Source organism: Polyodon spathula, chromosome 5 (genome assembly GCF_017654505.1).
Source record: "Polyodon spathula isolate WHYD16114869_AA chromosome 5, ASM1765450v1, whole genome shotgun sequence".
Classification (NCBI taxonomy): Eukaryota; Metazoa; Chordata; class Actinopteri; order Acipenseriformes; family Polyodontidae; genus Polyodon; species Polyodon spathula.
The window spans coordinates 76,754,928-76,770,198 of record NC_054538.1 but is presented as its reverse complement, the minus strand read 5'-3'; the positions used below and the strand labels follow the sequence as shown (position 1 = coordinate 76,770,198).

At 43.7% G+C, this 15,271-nt stretch overlaps 1 protein-coding gene across 2 annotated transcripts in view; it reads left to right on the top strand.

Annotated features, from left to right (window-relative positions):
- Positions 1 to 15,271, top strand: part of ttc7a (tetratricopeptide repeat domain 7A) — a 120,402-nt gene that overhangs the window by 55,323 nt on the left and 49,808 nt on the right. Inside the window, exons 16-18 of one of the 2 annotated variants that reach the window (XM_041251391.1) lie at positions 4,757 to 4,873; positions 5,131 to 5,231; positions 13,024 to 13,158. In XM_041251391.1, coding sequence (XP_041107325.1) covers positions 4,757 to 4,873; positions 5,131 to 5,231; positions 13,024 to 13,158 — 353 coding nt within the window. The remainder of the gene's footprint in view (positions 1 to 4,756; positions 4,874 to 5,130; positions 5,232 to 13,023; positions 13,159 to 15,271) is intronic. The other variant, XM_041251392.1, reaches the window with a different exon arrangement.

The following is a 15,271-nucleotide window of genomic DNA, read 5'->3' as shown; positions in this document are numbered from 1 at the left end:
CTGTATGAGTAGTAACGTCCTGTCGAATAAACGTAGGGATGTTTGATTCAATACTGTTCCTTGTTTTTAGTTCGTGGGTCTTGAGAAGTTTGCTATTTGGAAGGTGGTGTAATGGGAGCCTGTGACAGGAAGAGGAACTAATAATAGTTTTTCATGTGACAATGCTGACAGTTGTGCGCTGTGTTTAGTATATAGTCACTGGTCTGCATTCTCAAAGCTAGTTCATCAGCAGCACATTTTATTTTCAGAAAGGAAGCACACACCCACTAAAGCAGAAATAAACAAGTCATAGATTTCATTTAGCGGATTCTAAGAAGTCTAAAGTTGTTGTTTGTGTTTGTTGGTCTGTTTTTGTATTAGAATTGTAATTGCAATATTGACAATTTGAAGATACAATAGCTTTGAGATTCTAGCTCAATGCAATGCTTATGACTGCAGTTTAAATCATGTTTGTAACAATGTTTACTTGAGCTAATTTAACTTTATAAAAATGTAAAGCAAAAAATTAATAAAATACCAACTCTTACATGCAATTAAAAAAAAAAGTTTCTTTCAGCAAAACGATAGTAATTAAACTGCATTAATAACCGTTGCATACACTTCTAGAAGGTTGTGCACACCCCTGAAACAGTCTCCTGATACCACATTCTAAAAAGGGTTTATTTATTTATTGATTGATTGAGTAATTGATTAACAGTACAGGTAGCTTAACGAGTCAGCTCCAGTCCTATTACTATCAGCGACGCAATGCTGATTAAAATCCTCATTACTTTAATGGCGTGTTGGACTGAAATGCAACACTCAGTCATGCCTGGCAGGTGTCCAGTGTCTCCTGCTGGCCTCCACACAAAGTGAATAATCCAGGTCTCCAGCTGGCACCTGTGCTCCAAGCACCGCATTGCTGGATGAGGTTACACGAGCCGTTGTGGCTGTGCACTGAGGGATGCATCATGAATGGAAATGTTTAATAAATAACGATTGTGCGAAGATATTAACGTTTCATGAGGCACACACTCAATCCCCCTTGTTGCTGAATCATTTGTTCCCCTTTGAAATGAAGCAATTCCAGACGAAAGTAGTCCTACACTAAGGCGGTTCTGGTATGGGCATCAGTATGGGCATCAGGGTTTGTTGCTGGTGCTGGCAATCTACCTGGTTTAATATAAACAGGCAATGGTACATGGTCTCTCCAGTCAAACTTGATCTCTATTTAGAATAAGACATGGTTATACAATACAGTCAACCAGATAGGCCAATGGTTGGTTTGTTCATGTCTAGATAAAATGGCTTAAAGCTCTGTGATGATTGTATACTTACAATGAACTGGCATCTCAGCCCATTGAATTGCATGGAAAGTGAAAGGGCTGGAACCGAACCTCAAATCATATAGTTCAAAGACAAACAGCTTACAATTCAACTAAAGAGCCAGTCGTCTAGTCAAGAAGCAAGTACATGCCTTGTGCTGGTGTCAGTATTATTAACTCATTAGGTGCTAAGAGGGGATCCATTACATACTGTAGGACCATTATTGACATGCAAATCCGCTCCTGACAGTTATTCTTACTGTAAATTTACATTTCATCAATACTAACAAATACTCAAAAGCTTTAAAGAAATTTATATTTATGTTATTCCTGAAACTTTTCCAGACTTTTATGATGGAGAACAGTTTCAGGAATATCAGACTATATTACTGTGGCAGTGTGTTAATGTTGTTGTATATATTTTGGTCCACTGGTATATAAATGGGTCTGTGTAACATGAATGAATTTAAAATATATAATTGTACTTAGACACGAGGATGGCACAATCACGTCATGTGCAGGTTAAAAGGGGTATTTGTATGTGAGCTCAGGGAAGTGCACAAATTAGATCAGATGTACAGCAGATGTACTGAGATTCCAAATTGAATGATTGATTGAGTACCAGCATGGTACTTGTTTATTTAGTGTTCATGCCCTGTTTGTTAGTGTCTGTTCGTTTTGTTTGTCTATTTATTTTGGCCCAAAGTGCTGTGTGCTGCTTTTGTTTAAATCTTTTATTTGTTTGTGTGTTTAATGAAACACTGAGCACCACAGTGTCTGAGTTTCACCTGCCAGTACTGCCTGCCTCTGTGTACTCCTTTCTGGCCTGACGTCACCCCTACAGCCAGCCTGCTCACAATTACTCATAAAGCAGACTTTAAAAAAACATTCTTTCATTGTGAAAAAAGCCCAGTGTATCTAAAGGCCTTGTGTGTTGATATATATCCGACATTAATGAAAGCAGCTCTTAATGCACTAGTCAGCTCTCTGCAAGTTGAAGTTCCTTAACCTTGACTGAGATGGCAGTGGAATTGATTCCATTGCTTCTGTCTTGCTGTGTGCACAGTGCTCTTGTTAGGCAGTCACCTTAACATCTTTGGTGTACTTGATCTGTGCAGAAATCAGGTTGCAGTGCGTCAGCAAAGGAAAACAAAAATACTGTTCTTCAGTACCAACTCTTCCATTGCACAGTCTGCCATTGTGTCCTGAAGAGATATCTTCAATTATATTCCAGACAATAACCTAGTCTCTGAGCAATGTCATGTTTATTTTTGGTTATTATTGCAAAAGTTGTCTCCTGAAGTTAGTAAAGCACATTGGCTTGGTTTTGTTTGTGAGGCTCACATATCCTTTCTGCACAATACTGAACACTGCTTTATTAAATGTGTAATAAATGCAAAACCTTTTAGTGATGTACGTTGGTCTTGTTATTTGTGTTCTGTGCTTTTGTATATGTATTTAAAGGTTTGCTCATCTACTTGTTTTGTGAGCTGGGTGTGAACTGGCGACTCCGTGCACTGCACGTGAGTGTCTTATCTACAGTGTAAAAGAGCCAGTGCTTCTGCAGTCGTGGTTTTAGAGCTTTGGACTCATCTCATCTCACCGATGGAGGACAGGACAACATCCTTAACAACATTGCCTGTTCCACTGACTTGACCCAGCAAAGAGCTATTTGCAAACACAGCCTGATATATTCAGCTGCTGAGCTTAGTCACAGTCTCTTTACAATTCAGCCCAGGTCACATCAACTTATGTTTATTAGAGAATAATCCCCCAGCAACAGAGAGCTAGTTGTACATTTGTCACGTCTACATTTTAAAATATATATCCACCGTCTCCCTGACACCAACCTCTTCCTTACCCTGCTCATTTCATCTCAAATTAATCATACAAGATGCTTACAAAACAAACCCAGGTTAGTGCTTGCCAGCCAACATTGGAACAGCCTGACATATGTTGTGTTGGTCACTGAAAATGTGTTTTTGTCTCGTGGCAAGGCCACAGCAGTATATAAAGAACTACTTGAAGAGTGTGCTTGTAGCTTTGTCAAATTAACAGTTAATTGAAAATATGGTATTTCCACGGCCAGATCTACACTGTTGTGTTTGAAACAAAAGAACTGGAGTCCAGGTAAATAAATATTGTACAGCAGCTTGTCTCTGCACAACAAACAAACAGAGGGTTAAGAGTTACCTGGCTGACAGGCAGGGTTAGGTGCATTATGTACAGCCCCTCGGGATAGGACTGTGTACAATCTTTTCACAATGGTTCAGCTGGACCACACAAACCACCTTTGTGAGAGCAAAGCCTTGTGCTGGTTAGAGTGATGGGGAGCTGTCGCAAAGTGGTTAACTGTGCAGTTGCTGGAGTGCAGCAGTGATCAATGAACAGACGGACAACAATAATCCAGGTGCAATGTTATTTTATTTTTAAATCCAATTGTCTGATGACACAAAACAGAGTAAATAATAATAGCGATAAGCAATACCGCGGCGGATATTGCTTTTTTTGTAATCCACGGGTTGGTCCCGAAATAATAATAGTCCTGTTCTTAAACACACACATGAAACACAAAACACATACACAAGTCCACAGTGCGTGCTAAAGTGCTTGAGGTGTAAATATAGTTTATCGTGATACAGGTGTAGTGATGTTCGGGTTAGTGTTGGCCTCTGGCGACAGCTCCAGAATGTGTTAGCTGTCTACTAATAATAACAACAATAACAATTAGTGGCAAACAAACAAAACACTCACGGTACGATAAACACAAATACTGGACAAAGGAACAGATTACGTCGCTTTGTTCCCTATTTGTACCGTCACACATGACCCCTTGGTAAACGATTGCAGCCGCTCTTCCAATCCGCGGCTGCCACATCATTTCCCTTCCGGGTCGATGAGTTAGTGCACGAAGCTCCACCCCCTTTCTAGATGACCGACTTCCTTTTAACCCTGGGAATGAAGTGTTAGGCCAAACAGTCCAGGGTACTCTGTTCTCGTTGCTTAACGCCCTCACAGGTCAGGAGGGAGATTTACCACCAAAGATCATTCTATTTCTGTCACAGGAGCGTAATGCAGCTGAAAGGGCTAATGGGCATCCAGTGCTTTAGAAGGCAATGCACAGTGCAGCTGCTGTACATTAGAGGGAGTGCTGTAATAATACAGGGTCTGCTATTGAGAAGTTATCCTGCTGCAACAGTACAATAGCTGTTGCCTAATGGGGCAGTCCCTGAGGTGTTCAAATCCATTCCACTGCCGTTTATTAGCAGAGATGCATTCTTCCCTGAACTGCTGTACACCTAATTGTATTCAGTTCTTATGTAACTTTTTGGATACCATTACTGTATTTAAAGGTTAAATATTTCAGCATTGTATTAAAAAACAGACTAACAAAAAACCCTGAATGTACACCTTTAGAACTGAGCATGATTTGTGTGCTGTTTTGTCCCCAGCCTGCTGTTCACAAAGGTGAAGATCGAAGCAGTTCTGCGAGGCCCTGAAGAGGCTTTGCTGACCTGCAGGGCAATGCTGCATCTGTGGCAGACCTCCTTCCACTCCTCGCAGTCCAGGTGAGGACTACTGTGCAGTTTCCCTTGTTTTTCCCATGCCCTTCCATGTATTTGAATGTGCTTTACCATACCATACATGCTTTACCATGATTACCTATGCTTAACAATGCTTTCTCTATGCCTTATTATGCTATGCTTTTACTGTGAGAAGCTTTTAAAAGGGGTAGCTTGCATGTGCCCGCGTCAGTCAAACAGAGCCAGTATGTGTTTTCACATTAGAAGTCTGATAAAGACTGTTTCACCCCTGTGTGTTTCAGTGAAGGAGACGAGGGGAGCAGTGCGGACGATTCCGCCCCTCTGAGCAGGAAACCCAGTGGGCTGCACCTCACCCTGCCAGACTTCCAGGACGCTGAGACTGGTAAGAGGACACAGCAGGGTGGCGAGCTGGTAGCTAATCCACAAGTGGGGGATACAACAGAGCTCTTTGTATAGACACGCAACACATAACATAGTGTCAGAGTGTTGAAATGAATGCAGAAGAGTCCAGCTTGTACTGCCAGTCAGCACTGAAGATAAGTGTATGGAATTTCAATAGGTAGGTTGGTACCAGAGCCAAACAGCAGATGCTAAATGTATAGTAAACCTTTCAAAAACGCACATGAGTAGTCCATGGCATATAGCAATAGCAATAATATATAGATAGATAGATAGATAGATAGATAGATAGATAGATAGATAGATAGATAGATAGATAGATAGATAGATAGATAGATAGATAGATAGAAGTTAATTAAATTGGGTTTTTACGTTTTACCTCAAGATGGAAAGATAGATATATTGTACCCTTCTAATCATGATCAGAATTGTAAATACTACTCAGAATAGACTGTACGACATCTGCAGGAAGGACTGATACCCCCTCTGCAAATAACTTGTTTTGTCTCAATCAATGACCAAATGCAGATTGTGGGAGACTGACAATCGGGAACACAGGGCCTTAATCACTGGCAAAATTGAACCCAAATTATGAGATATAGATCCACAACCAAATGAAACAGGAGTTAAATATTCAATTTTCAGATTCATTGTAGGTCAGTGGCAATGCATTATAATGGCTCTAATCAGAGACTGGAACCAGGAACATTAGAACATAAGAACATTTACAAACAAGAGGAGGCCATTCAGCCCATCTTGGTTTTTAGTAGCTTATTGATCACAGAATCTCATCAAGCAGCTTCTTGAAGGGTGTCAGCTTCAACAACATTACTGGGGAGTTGGTTCCAGACCCTCACGATTCTCTGTGTAAAAAAGTGTCTCCTATTTTCTGTTCTGAATGCCGCTTTGTCTAATCTCCATTTGTAACCTCTGGTCCTTGTTTCTTTTATCAGGTCGAAAAAACACCCTTGGGTCGACATTGTCAATACCTTTTAGAATTTTGAATATTTGAATCATGTCACTGCGTAGTCTTCTTTGTTCAAGACTGAATAGTTCAATTATTTTAGCCTGTCTGCTATGACATGCCTTTTAAACCCGGAATAATTCTTGTCGCTCTTCTTTGCACTCTTTCTAGAGCAGCAATATCCTTTTTGTAACGAGGTGACCAGATCTGAACACAATATTCAAAATGAGGTCTTACTAATGCATTGTACAGTTTTAACATTACTTCCCTTGATTTAAATTCAACACTTTTCACAATATATCCGAGCATCTTGTTGACCTTTTTTATAGCTTCCCCACATTGTCTAGATGAAGACATTTCTGAGTCAGGAAGTGACAGTGCCTCTGTCCCAATGCCCAATCAGAGTGCAAGCTCCTTCCCTTTGCTTTTAGAGTCTGAAATGAAGACATTCTGCTTTGTGTGTTTGTAATGGCTGAACGAGGGCACGATGTAGACAGACAAGCCTCGCAGTACATGTGAAGGACGTTGTCTTATCCAGAGTGAGCTGACAGCAGCTGTGACATGTGCTATTACCAGCCTGGCAAACAGCAGGCAGACTAGCTGGAAATTGATTCACTTTAAGAGTGTGAGAGCTGTCCTTCTCATGACAGGCGTACTTTACTGTGGGGTTCAGCTGACAGGGTAAAGATTAGGGACAGAAATAGATAGTTTAAAACAAAAAATAGGCACTTTACACTTTGTAGGCACTAGCGTCTTACAAGTACTGAGACTGATGAATAAATGTAGACAGCAGGTTGGGGACTTGTTGTCCAGTTGACCCCTTTCAGATCTAGCTAAATATCTTGCTTTTCCCTGTTAGATAACATCCCATCTTCAAATATATGTTTTTATGAGCAAACGGCCCTACAAGAACTGTGGATTTTAATAATGGTGACCTGCTAGACTGTTACAAGATCCAGTTATACCAGCATTCAACAATGTGGAAAACATTCTCAAAGCTATCTTCTCCAAATCCAGTTTCATAGCAGTTTCACCTATTCTGAGTTTTACTATGAGCTTGATTAGCCAGAGTGTGTAGGTAACAAGCTCAGGTGTGTCTCATTAAACCGTTAAGCAATGGGAGTCTTTATTTCCATCCCTGAAATCGTCAACAGTTATCTTTGTCTGACAAAACAACTTCACACTACTCACAGACCCCTGAATTAGAAGTTTGAACAGTTCGTTTGTGGTTTGGTAACTTTATTGGGTGTGATTTTACGATTTGAAAAAAAAACAGCTGAGAACCAGCCCTACGTGTATCATTACTCTTACCCAAATACTTGCGCAAAGCAAAACAAAAAAACAAATAAATGATGACAAAGGAGTGGAAAAAAAATAGTTTTTCTTACTGAATGACTTCTAACAACCCTATGGTTTTTATGAGCATGGTCTTTAAATATGCTATTTAAAGCTCTGAGCTGCCAACTGCTGCCCTGCAAGCCATCTCCTGATTTGTAAAAGTTAATGCAAGCAGCAGGCGGAGGGTTTGGAATAGCTGAGCCAGCTTGGGGTTGGGTTTATAGTGCCAGTCATTCTGTGCAGGAATCCCAAGCCTGCCAGCCTGCCTGCTGACTGTCTGTCTGTCTATCCCTCGGGATCCATCACATTTACTGCAAGGCTCTGCAGCCCAGTTATAGGATTCCCGGGTACGTTCCAAACATTCCTCATGAGCAGGCCTGCGATGGAGGGACACTTTTAGAAAATGCCATCAGCTTTGTCAGATCAGCAGCTTAATAAAGCATTAAAGATATGACATTTCAGATCAGGGATCCAGCCCCCCCGTCCCGTATTGAGGTCAGATCTTCCTTCTCGTGTTGCGCTTGTGGCTGGTCTGGCACATGGGACTGCGTGTAATTTCATTTCGTGAATGTTGACAGCTGTTAGCAGGTCGAATGTGTTAAGTACAAGTTCATCCCCAAAGCAAATGCTTAAAAAAAAAAAAAAAATATATCACTGGGTAACTTTGTTTTTGTTTTTTAATTAACAGTGATTTAATAGGAATTAGTTAGTATTAGGTGTGATGGTAACTACACACAACTAGAACATCATATCTACAAAATGTATGCTAGTTGCAGTGTTCTGAGTCTCAGCTCACAGTGATATTGGTTGTGCAGCAGGATATACAGCAGTTCCTATTGTAATTCACTTTGGGTTCGTGCCCCCTATAGAAATGTGACATGTACAATCTAAACATGTACAGGGCCTTGACTAACTAAGCTGTTTACCTGACATCAAAACGAAACGCTTTTACACACAATTTTTTACCCAAAGCACTATGGTTCTTTTTCTCTTACCTGATCTCTGTTTCTCAGCTTCAAGCTCTCTTTCATAGTCTATGGCTGTTCCCAATTGACACCACTTATCTCATCTGGGAACAGCCACATTCTCACATGTTTTTGGCAGGGAGGATTTTTAGCTAACGTACCGCAGAGACAGGGTGCGAATCAGGTGCAAGCCAGGCTTTCTTGTGAAAGCTGTTACAGACCTGGTAGAGTTCTGTTTGCATGCAGTACCTCATTTCCACCACAGGGGTCAGCCTTGTGCCAACTTTTCTTACCCTGTGTATCACTTGCCACATTGAAAGTCTTTAAGATTGTTTATGGAGGCTTGTCTTGAAAGCAAGCTAGAGCATAATGGAATGATGTTGACTAGAAAAACAATTTCCCTTTAAACATGACTGTCTGTGTTAGGGCAAGCATGCTGCTTCTGGATACAGCATGCACTGGTATATTAGTATTTGTTTTTAAAGGACGGGTCCTCTGAAATCATGCAATTGCAATCTAACCAATCTCCTTGCAACCCTTAAACACCCATCGGTGTCTTCTGATCATACTCTGAAGCTTGCACTGTTACACAGCTGCAATCCTACAGGCACCGGTTCAGTTCAGTCTGCCAGGAAGCGAGCACAACATAATAGGAAGAGGCCTGTTTGAGTCCGATTCATCACTGAGGTGTAGATTGAAAGCCATGTCTTATCACTGGTGCCACTTGTGAGTTACTGCTCCTATAATGCTGTCTAAAAGAGTGGAGCAGCTGGTACTGCTAAGGCAGGGGTGTGCTGTAGGGTCGCTTAAGCGCATGCTGTGAAGGTGAGACTGCGGCGTATTTTCTTCCTTTTTATTTTTAGATTATCTGCAAACTGAGATTCTATGTATTGTTTGCTGACAGTGGCTCGTTGCTAGGCAACATAGCAGATCCTTGGCCACTGGGGGAGGGGGGGGTGGGAGAGGATGCAATAGAACTGAAATGAATGTAAAGAAAATACATGGCTGAGCTGGCTCGCGGATAGCCACAGCACTGTACCTTATATTCTGGCTGCAGTTGTTTTTACGGGTACTCACAGATCTGTCTTCCTGTGTTATCTGTGCTGGGGGTAGCGAGATGCATGCTGATTCGCAGGCAAGCCATATAGGCCTGTTTGGGCACTACTGTTTTGCCTCTGCAGATTACTAGGGCAAACAATGAGAAGGATGAAATATGACTGCACCCCGCCAGTGCTTCGTTTGGGAATGTCCTTTATAGTTTGCTGTGGTTCAGAGATATTTACTCCATGCAGGGAAAGTATTTGTCAAGCTGTGGCCATGGTGTTTACAGCAAGTAATGCTCACACACTACAGTAAGGTAATCACTGCCTCTCTTTGGGGTGGCCTTACAACATAACGTCAATTTAACTCATACGGGAATCAAAGAACAAGATAAATCTGCAACGCTGCTATCACATACCAAGCACACTTGACTCAGGTGGCTCCAATCCTTGGTCAAGCCTCCTCCTCTTTAAAGCCAGCATGGGACTCTTTACTCTCTTGGTTTCCAGTGTGTAAGTGTTTGTTTTGTAATTGTGTACAAGTGTTGAGGCCTGTATGTTTCCTAGGACACTTGTGGGATGATATTGAGTTTTTCCTCAGGTAAAATGGGTTTCAATGATGAGGTAGGTGGCACTGCAGGTACTGAAGTCATTGCAGTCATCATCACAAAGCCACTTCAGCTTGAATAGCTAGTCCCACTGTCCTTCAGCTTTCATTAAAACCAAGTGTACAGCAAGAGAGATGGTTGCTGTTTCTCAATTCTCTCTCTCTCTCTCTCTCTCTCTCTCTCTCTCTCTCTCTTGATAGCCAGTGATACATTCAAGTCTGGCAAATATAAATACTGATAAAAAGCAGGCTGGTCGACACACAGGCTGGTCATTACAGATGTTCCTTTTCTCAAAGTCCCCTCTTCTTTTCTTTTATTTATTTAAACAGTGCAGAATTTAAATCTGCCACTTTTGCAATCTCTTGGATGAACCCTGGCATCTCCTGTGCCCTCGACTGCATTCTTCAAACTGGCTCCAGTGACAGCTTCACCTCTGAGCAGCTCTCCTCTGCTGACGCCCCTGTGTGTTATGACAGCTTCCCCTCTGAGCAGCTCTCCTCTGCTGACGCTCCTGTGTGTTATGACAGCTTCCCCTCTGAGCAGCTCTCCTCTGCTGACGCCCCGTGTGTTATGACAGCTTCCCCTCTGAGCAGCTCTCCTCTGCTGACGCTCCTGTGTGTTATGAGAGCTTCCCCTCTGAGCAGCTCTCCTCTGCTGACGCTCCTGTGTGTTATGACAGCTTCCCCTCTGAGCGGCTCTCCTCTGCTGACGCTCCTGTGTGTTATGAGAGCTTCCCCTCTGAGCAGCTCTCCTCTGCTGACGCCCCTGTGTGTTATGAGAGCTTCCCCTCTGAGCAGCTCTCCTCTGCCTACACCCCTGTGTGTTATGCTCTCCTCTGCTGACGCTCCTGTGTGTTATGACAGCTTCACCTCTGAGCAGCTCTCCTCTGCCTATGCCCCTGTGTGTTATGACAGCTTCTCCTCTGAGCAGCTCTCCTCTGCCTACGCCCCTGTGTGTTATGACAGCTTCCCCTCTGAGCAGCTCTCCTCTGCTGATGCTCCTGTGTGTTATGAGAGCTTCCCATCTGAGCAGCTCCCCTCTGCTGACGCTCCTGTGTGTTATGAGAGCTTCCCCTCTGAGCAGCTCTCCTCTGCTGACGCTCCTGTGTGTTATGACAGCTTCCCCTCTGAGCAGCTCCCCTCTGCTGACGCTCCTGTGCGTTATGAGAGCTTCCCCTCTGAGCAGCTCCCCTCTGCTGACGCTCCTGTGCATTATGACAGCTTCCCCTCTGAGCAGCTCTCCTCTGCTGACGCCCCTGTGCGTTATGAGAGCTTCCCCTCTGAGCAGCTCCCCTCTGCTGACGCTCCTGTGCATTATGACAGCTTCCCCTCTGAGCAGCTCTCCTCTGCTGACGCCCCTGTGTGTTATGACAGCTTCCCCTCTGAGCAGCTCTCCTCTGCTGACACCTGTGTGTTATGAGAGCTTCACCTCTGAGCAGCTCTCCTCTGCTGACACCTGTGTGTTATGACAGCTTCACCTCTGAGCAGCTCTCCTCAGCTGATGCTCCTGTGTGTTATGAGAGCTTCCCCTCTGAGCAGCTCTCCTCTGCTGACGCTCCTGTGTGTTATGAGAGCTTCCCCTCTGAGCAGCTCTCCTCTGCTGACGCTCCTGTGTGTTATGAGAGCTTCCCCTCTGAGCAGCTCTCCTCTGCTGACGCTCCTGTGTGTTATGACAGCTTCCCCTCTGAGCAGCTCTCCTCTGCTGACGCTCCTGTGTGTTATGAGAGCTTCCCCTCTGAGCAGCTCTCCTCTGCTGACACCTGTGTGTTATGAGAGCTTCACCTCTGAGCAGCTCTCCTCTGCTGACACTCCTGTGTGTTATGACAGCTTCACCTCTGAGCAGCTCTCCTCAGCTGATGCTCCTGTGTGTTATGAGAGCTTCCCCTCTGAGCAGCTGTCCTCTGCCTACGCCCCAGTGTGTTATGAGAGCTTCCCATCTGAGCAGCTCTCCTCTGCCTACGCTCCTGTGTGTTATGACAGCTTCCCCTCTGAGCAACTCTCCTCTGCTGACGCTCCTGTGTGTTATGAGATCTTCACCTCTGAGCAGCTCTCCTCTGCTGATGCTCCTGTGTGTTATGAGAGCTTCACCTCTGAGCAGCTCTCCTCTGCTGACACCTGTGTGTTATGACAGCTTCACCTCTGAGCAGCTCTCCTCAGCTGATGCTCCTGTGTGTTATGAGAGCTTCCCCTCTGAGCAGCTCTCCTCAGCTGATGCTCCTGTGTGTTATGAGAGCTTCACCTCTGAGCAGCTCTCCTCTGCCTACGCTCCTGTGTGTTATGACAGCTTCCCCTCTGAGCAACTCTCCTCTGCTGACGCTCCTGTGTGTTATGAGATCTTCACCTCTGAGCAGCTCTCCTCTGCTGATGCTCCTGTGTGTTATGAGAGCTTCCCCTCTGAGCAGCTCTCCTCTGTCTACGCCCCTGTGTGTTATGAGAGCTTCACCTCTGAGCAGCTCTCCTCTGCCTACGCTCCTGTGTGTTATGACAGCTTCCCCTCTGAGCAGCTCTCCTCTGCTGACGCTCCTGTGTGTTATGAGAGCTTCCCCTCTGAGCAGCTCTCCTCTGCTGACGCTCCTGTGTGTTATGAGAGCTTCACCTCTGAGCAGCTCTCCTCTGCTGACGCTCCTGTGTGTTATGAGAGCTTCCCCTCTGAGCAGCTCTCCTCTGCTGACGCTCCTGTGTGTTATGAGAGCTTCCCCTCTGAGCAGTTCTCCTCTGCTGATGCCCCTGTGTGTTATGAGAGCTTCCCCTCTGAGCAGCTCTCCTCTGCTGACGCTCCTGTGTGTTATGAGAGCTTCCCCTCTGAGCAGCTCCCCTCTGAGAAGCTCCATGCCACTGAGGCCTCTGTGTTTTACGTTTAGGCTCTCAGCGTACCCCTTCCATCGCAGCGTCGCGGCTGGAAAAGGCCATGTCGGAGATGTCAGACTACAGTGCCACCCAGAGGCAGGGGCCGGTGCAGGTGTGGACCACTCTGGAGCACATCTGGTTGCAGGCTGGTATGTCCTGATCATGAATGTCTGTGATGTAAAGACATGTGACACTGTATTCATTACTGCAATGAGGTCTTTATTATTATTATTATTATTATTATTATTATTATTATTATTATTATTATTATTATTATTATTATTATTGTCAATAATCTTACCATGATCTTTGTCTTTTAAATGCATAGTGCTTGTTTGGTCAGTTTCTTTGTAAACAGCAAATGCTTTCATGTTCACATTATCTCAGAAAAAGTGAGTATTTAAGCTTTTCTCTGGCCACTGGATAAGTATCAGTGATAAGAAGACACAGCCATTGCTAAAGCTGTCCTATTGATTGTGGTGGATTAATACTTACAACCCCTCCTGAAATGAGGAACTACTTCTGCACAGCTTGTTTGAGTTGTGTGTGATGAAATCATGTTGTTTGCAGGCCCTTAATATTTTATGGTGGTCTGAGCGGTTTTGAGTTCTGTTGCTCATATATTGAGATTTTTATAATTTTTCTCTGAATCTGTCTTTACCTGGCTCTAAGTTTGCTTTGAGTTTGTCTGTAGCTTTTGACTTTGCCAGCTACTCTCTCTCTCTCTATAAATGTAGAGTAGAGTTGAAAGTTGTAGAATAGAGTTTTTAAAAAATATATTTTTAAAACTCCTTCCCAAATACAGTGTACACAGCAAAACATACTTGAAAAAGTGTATTTTACAGTAAGTGTGGTCGCAAGGGGTTAAAGTGTCTTGAAGCCGCTGAAGTACATACTGTCAGAGGAAGCCTTTGATAAAGATTAATACCATGAGAGCTGACAGGGAGTGTGTGCTGCCTGCTGGGGATGGCCACCAGGGAGTGCGCTGAGGACAAGTCTAACCGGTTGGGCTCACACTACAGCAGTTCCAGTGAATGCCCTTATTTAGTAAAGTGTGAGATTAGCGCAGAGGCACAGCTTCCTGCTGAAAGCACGGAGGAGGCTGGGTGCACAAAAGGGGTACTGGACTCACTTGAATACAGGGGAAAAAAAATGTGATGTGCGATGACTAATCAGCCACCAGAGAGAAGAATGACAGGAAGATGGGTGGGGAGTAGCAGATTTTTCATTTGCAATGTAAAAATAAAGCCAATCCAGCTGCAGGTGTCAATGTTTGCCATTGAGGAAGGTATAAAAGGGACTTGCTAATTATACTTTGCCGTAAGGATGAAAGGGCTTAATTAGGGTTTGCATCTTGCAACGATCTCCAATCCAGGCAGTGCACATTGATTTCTTTAGCTTGTTTTGATGTGCACAGGCTGCTTTTCAAAGTTATTGTTGTTCAAGTGGTACATTACAATACACATGTATTTTTATATAGCGCCCTTCACACCATGGCATCCCAGAGCGCAGCACACAGTTAAAAACAAAACGAGCGCTCATATGTACAATATGGACAAGCTGAGGCCTTCTAAGTTTAGTGACAGGTGTACTAGAGAATATACAGCATGTCAAGTAGAGAAATGTTTCTGCTAATGCTTTCATGATAGAACACTGTCAAAGCCTTAGCCAAATATGTCCTTTGAAGACAGTTTTGCCTTAGTGTTTCAAACTAACCTGTTGAAGAAGTATTGAACACACTCAAAAACAGGAACTTAAATCTATTAATTCCAGCGTTCATCTTTTGACAGCTGGTTTCTCAGACCCCAACTAGCACTAACCTTTACCTTACCGTTAAAGAGTTCTTGTCTGGCAGACCCAATGCATTTCCCGAGAAGGATGTTATCTCTAAGATAAACCACCAGTCTCATAATCATTTCTAAACCATTCAGCTTGGTTTTCTGTTTCTTAAAATGTCTTAGTTGGTTTCAAAGTCTTCAAAGGAGAGGAAATATCGAATTCCCACCATGTTTCATTTGGGTTCTGTGCTACTGAGACCCTCTCAGACAGAACAGCTGAGCTGAGATTTGAAACCTGGGCCTCGTAGCCCATCAGCGATACCCACCAGGTCAGCACATCTCCTACACTGCTTCAGTTCCATGACAGAATATGACAGCACTGCTAAAAGGGGTTGCTGTCTCTTTCTGTGAGCATACACCCTGGGACAGAGAGAGGGCTCTACTGGCAAAGCTTAAAACAAACAACGTCTGTTTTTATAAATAT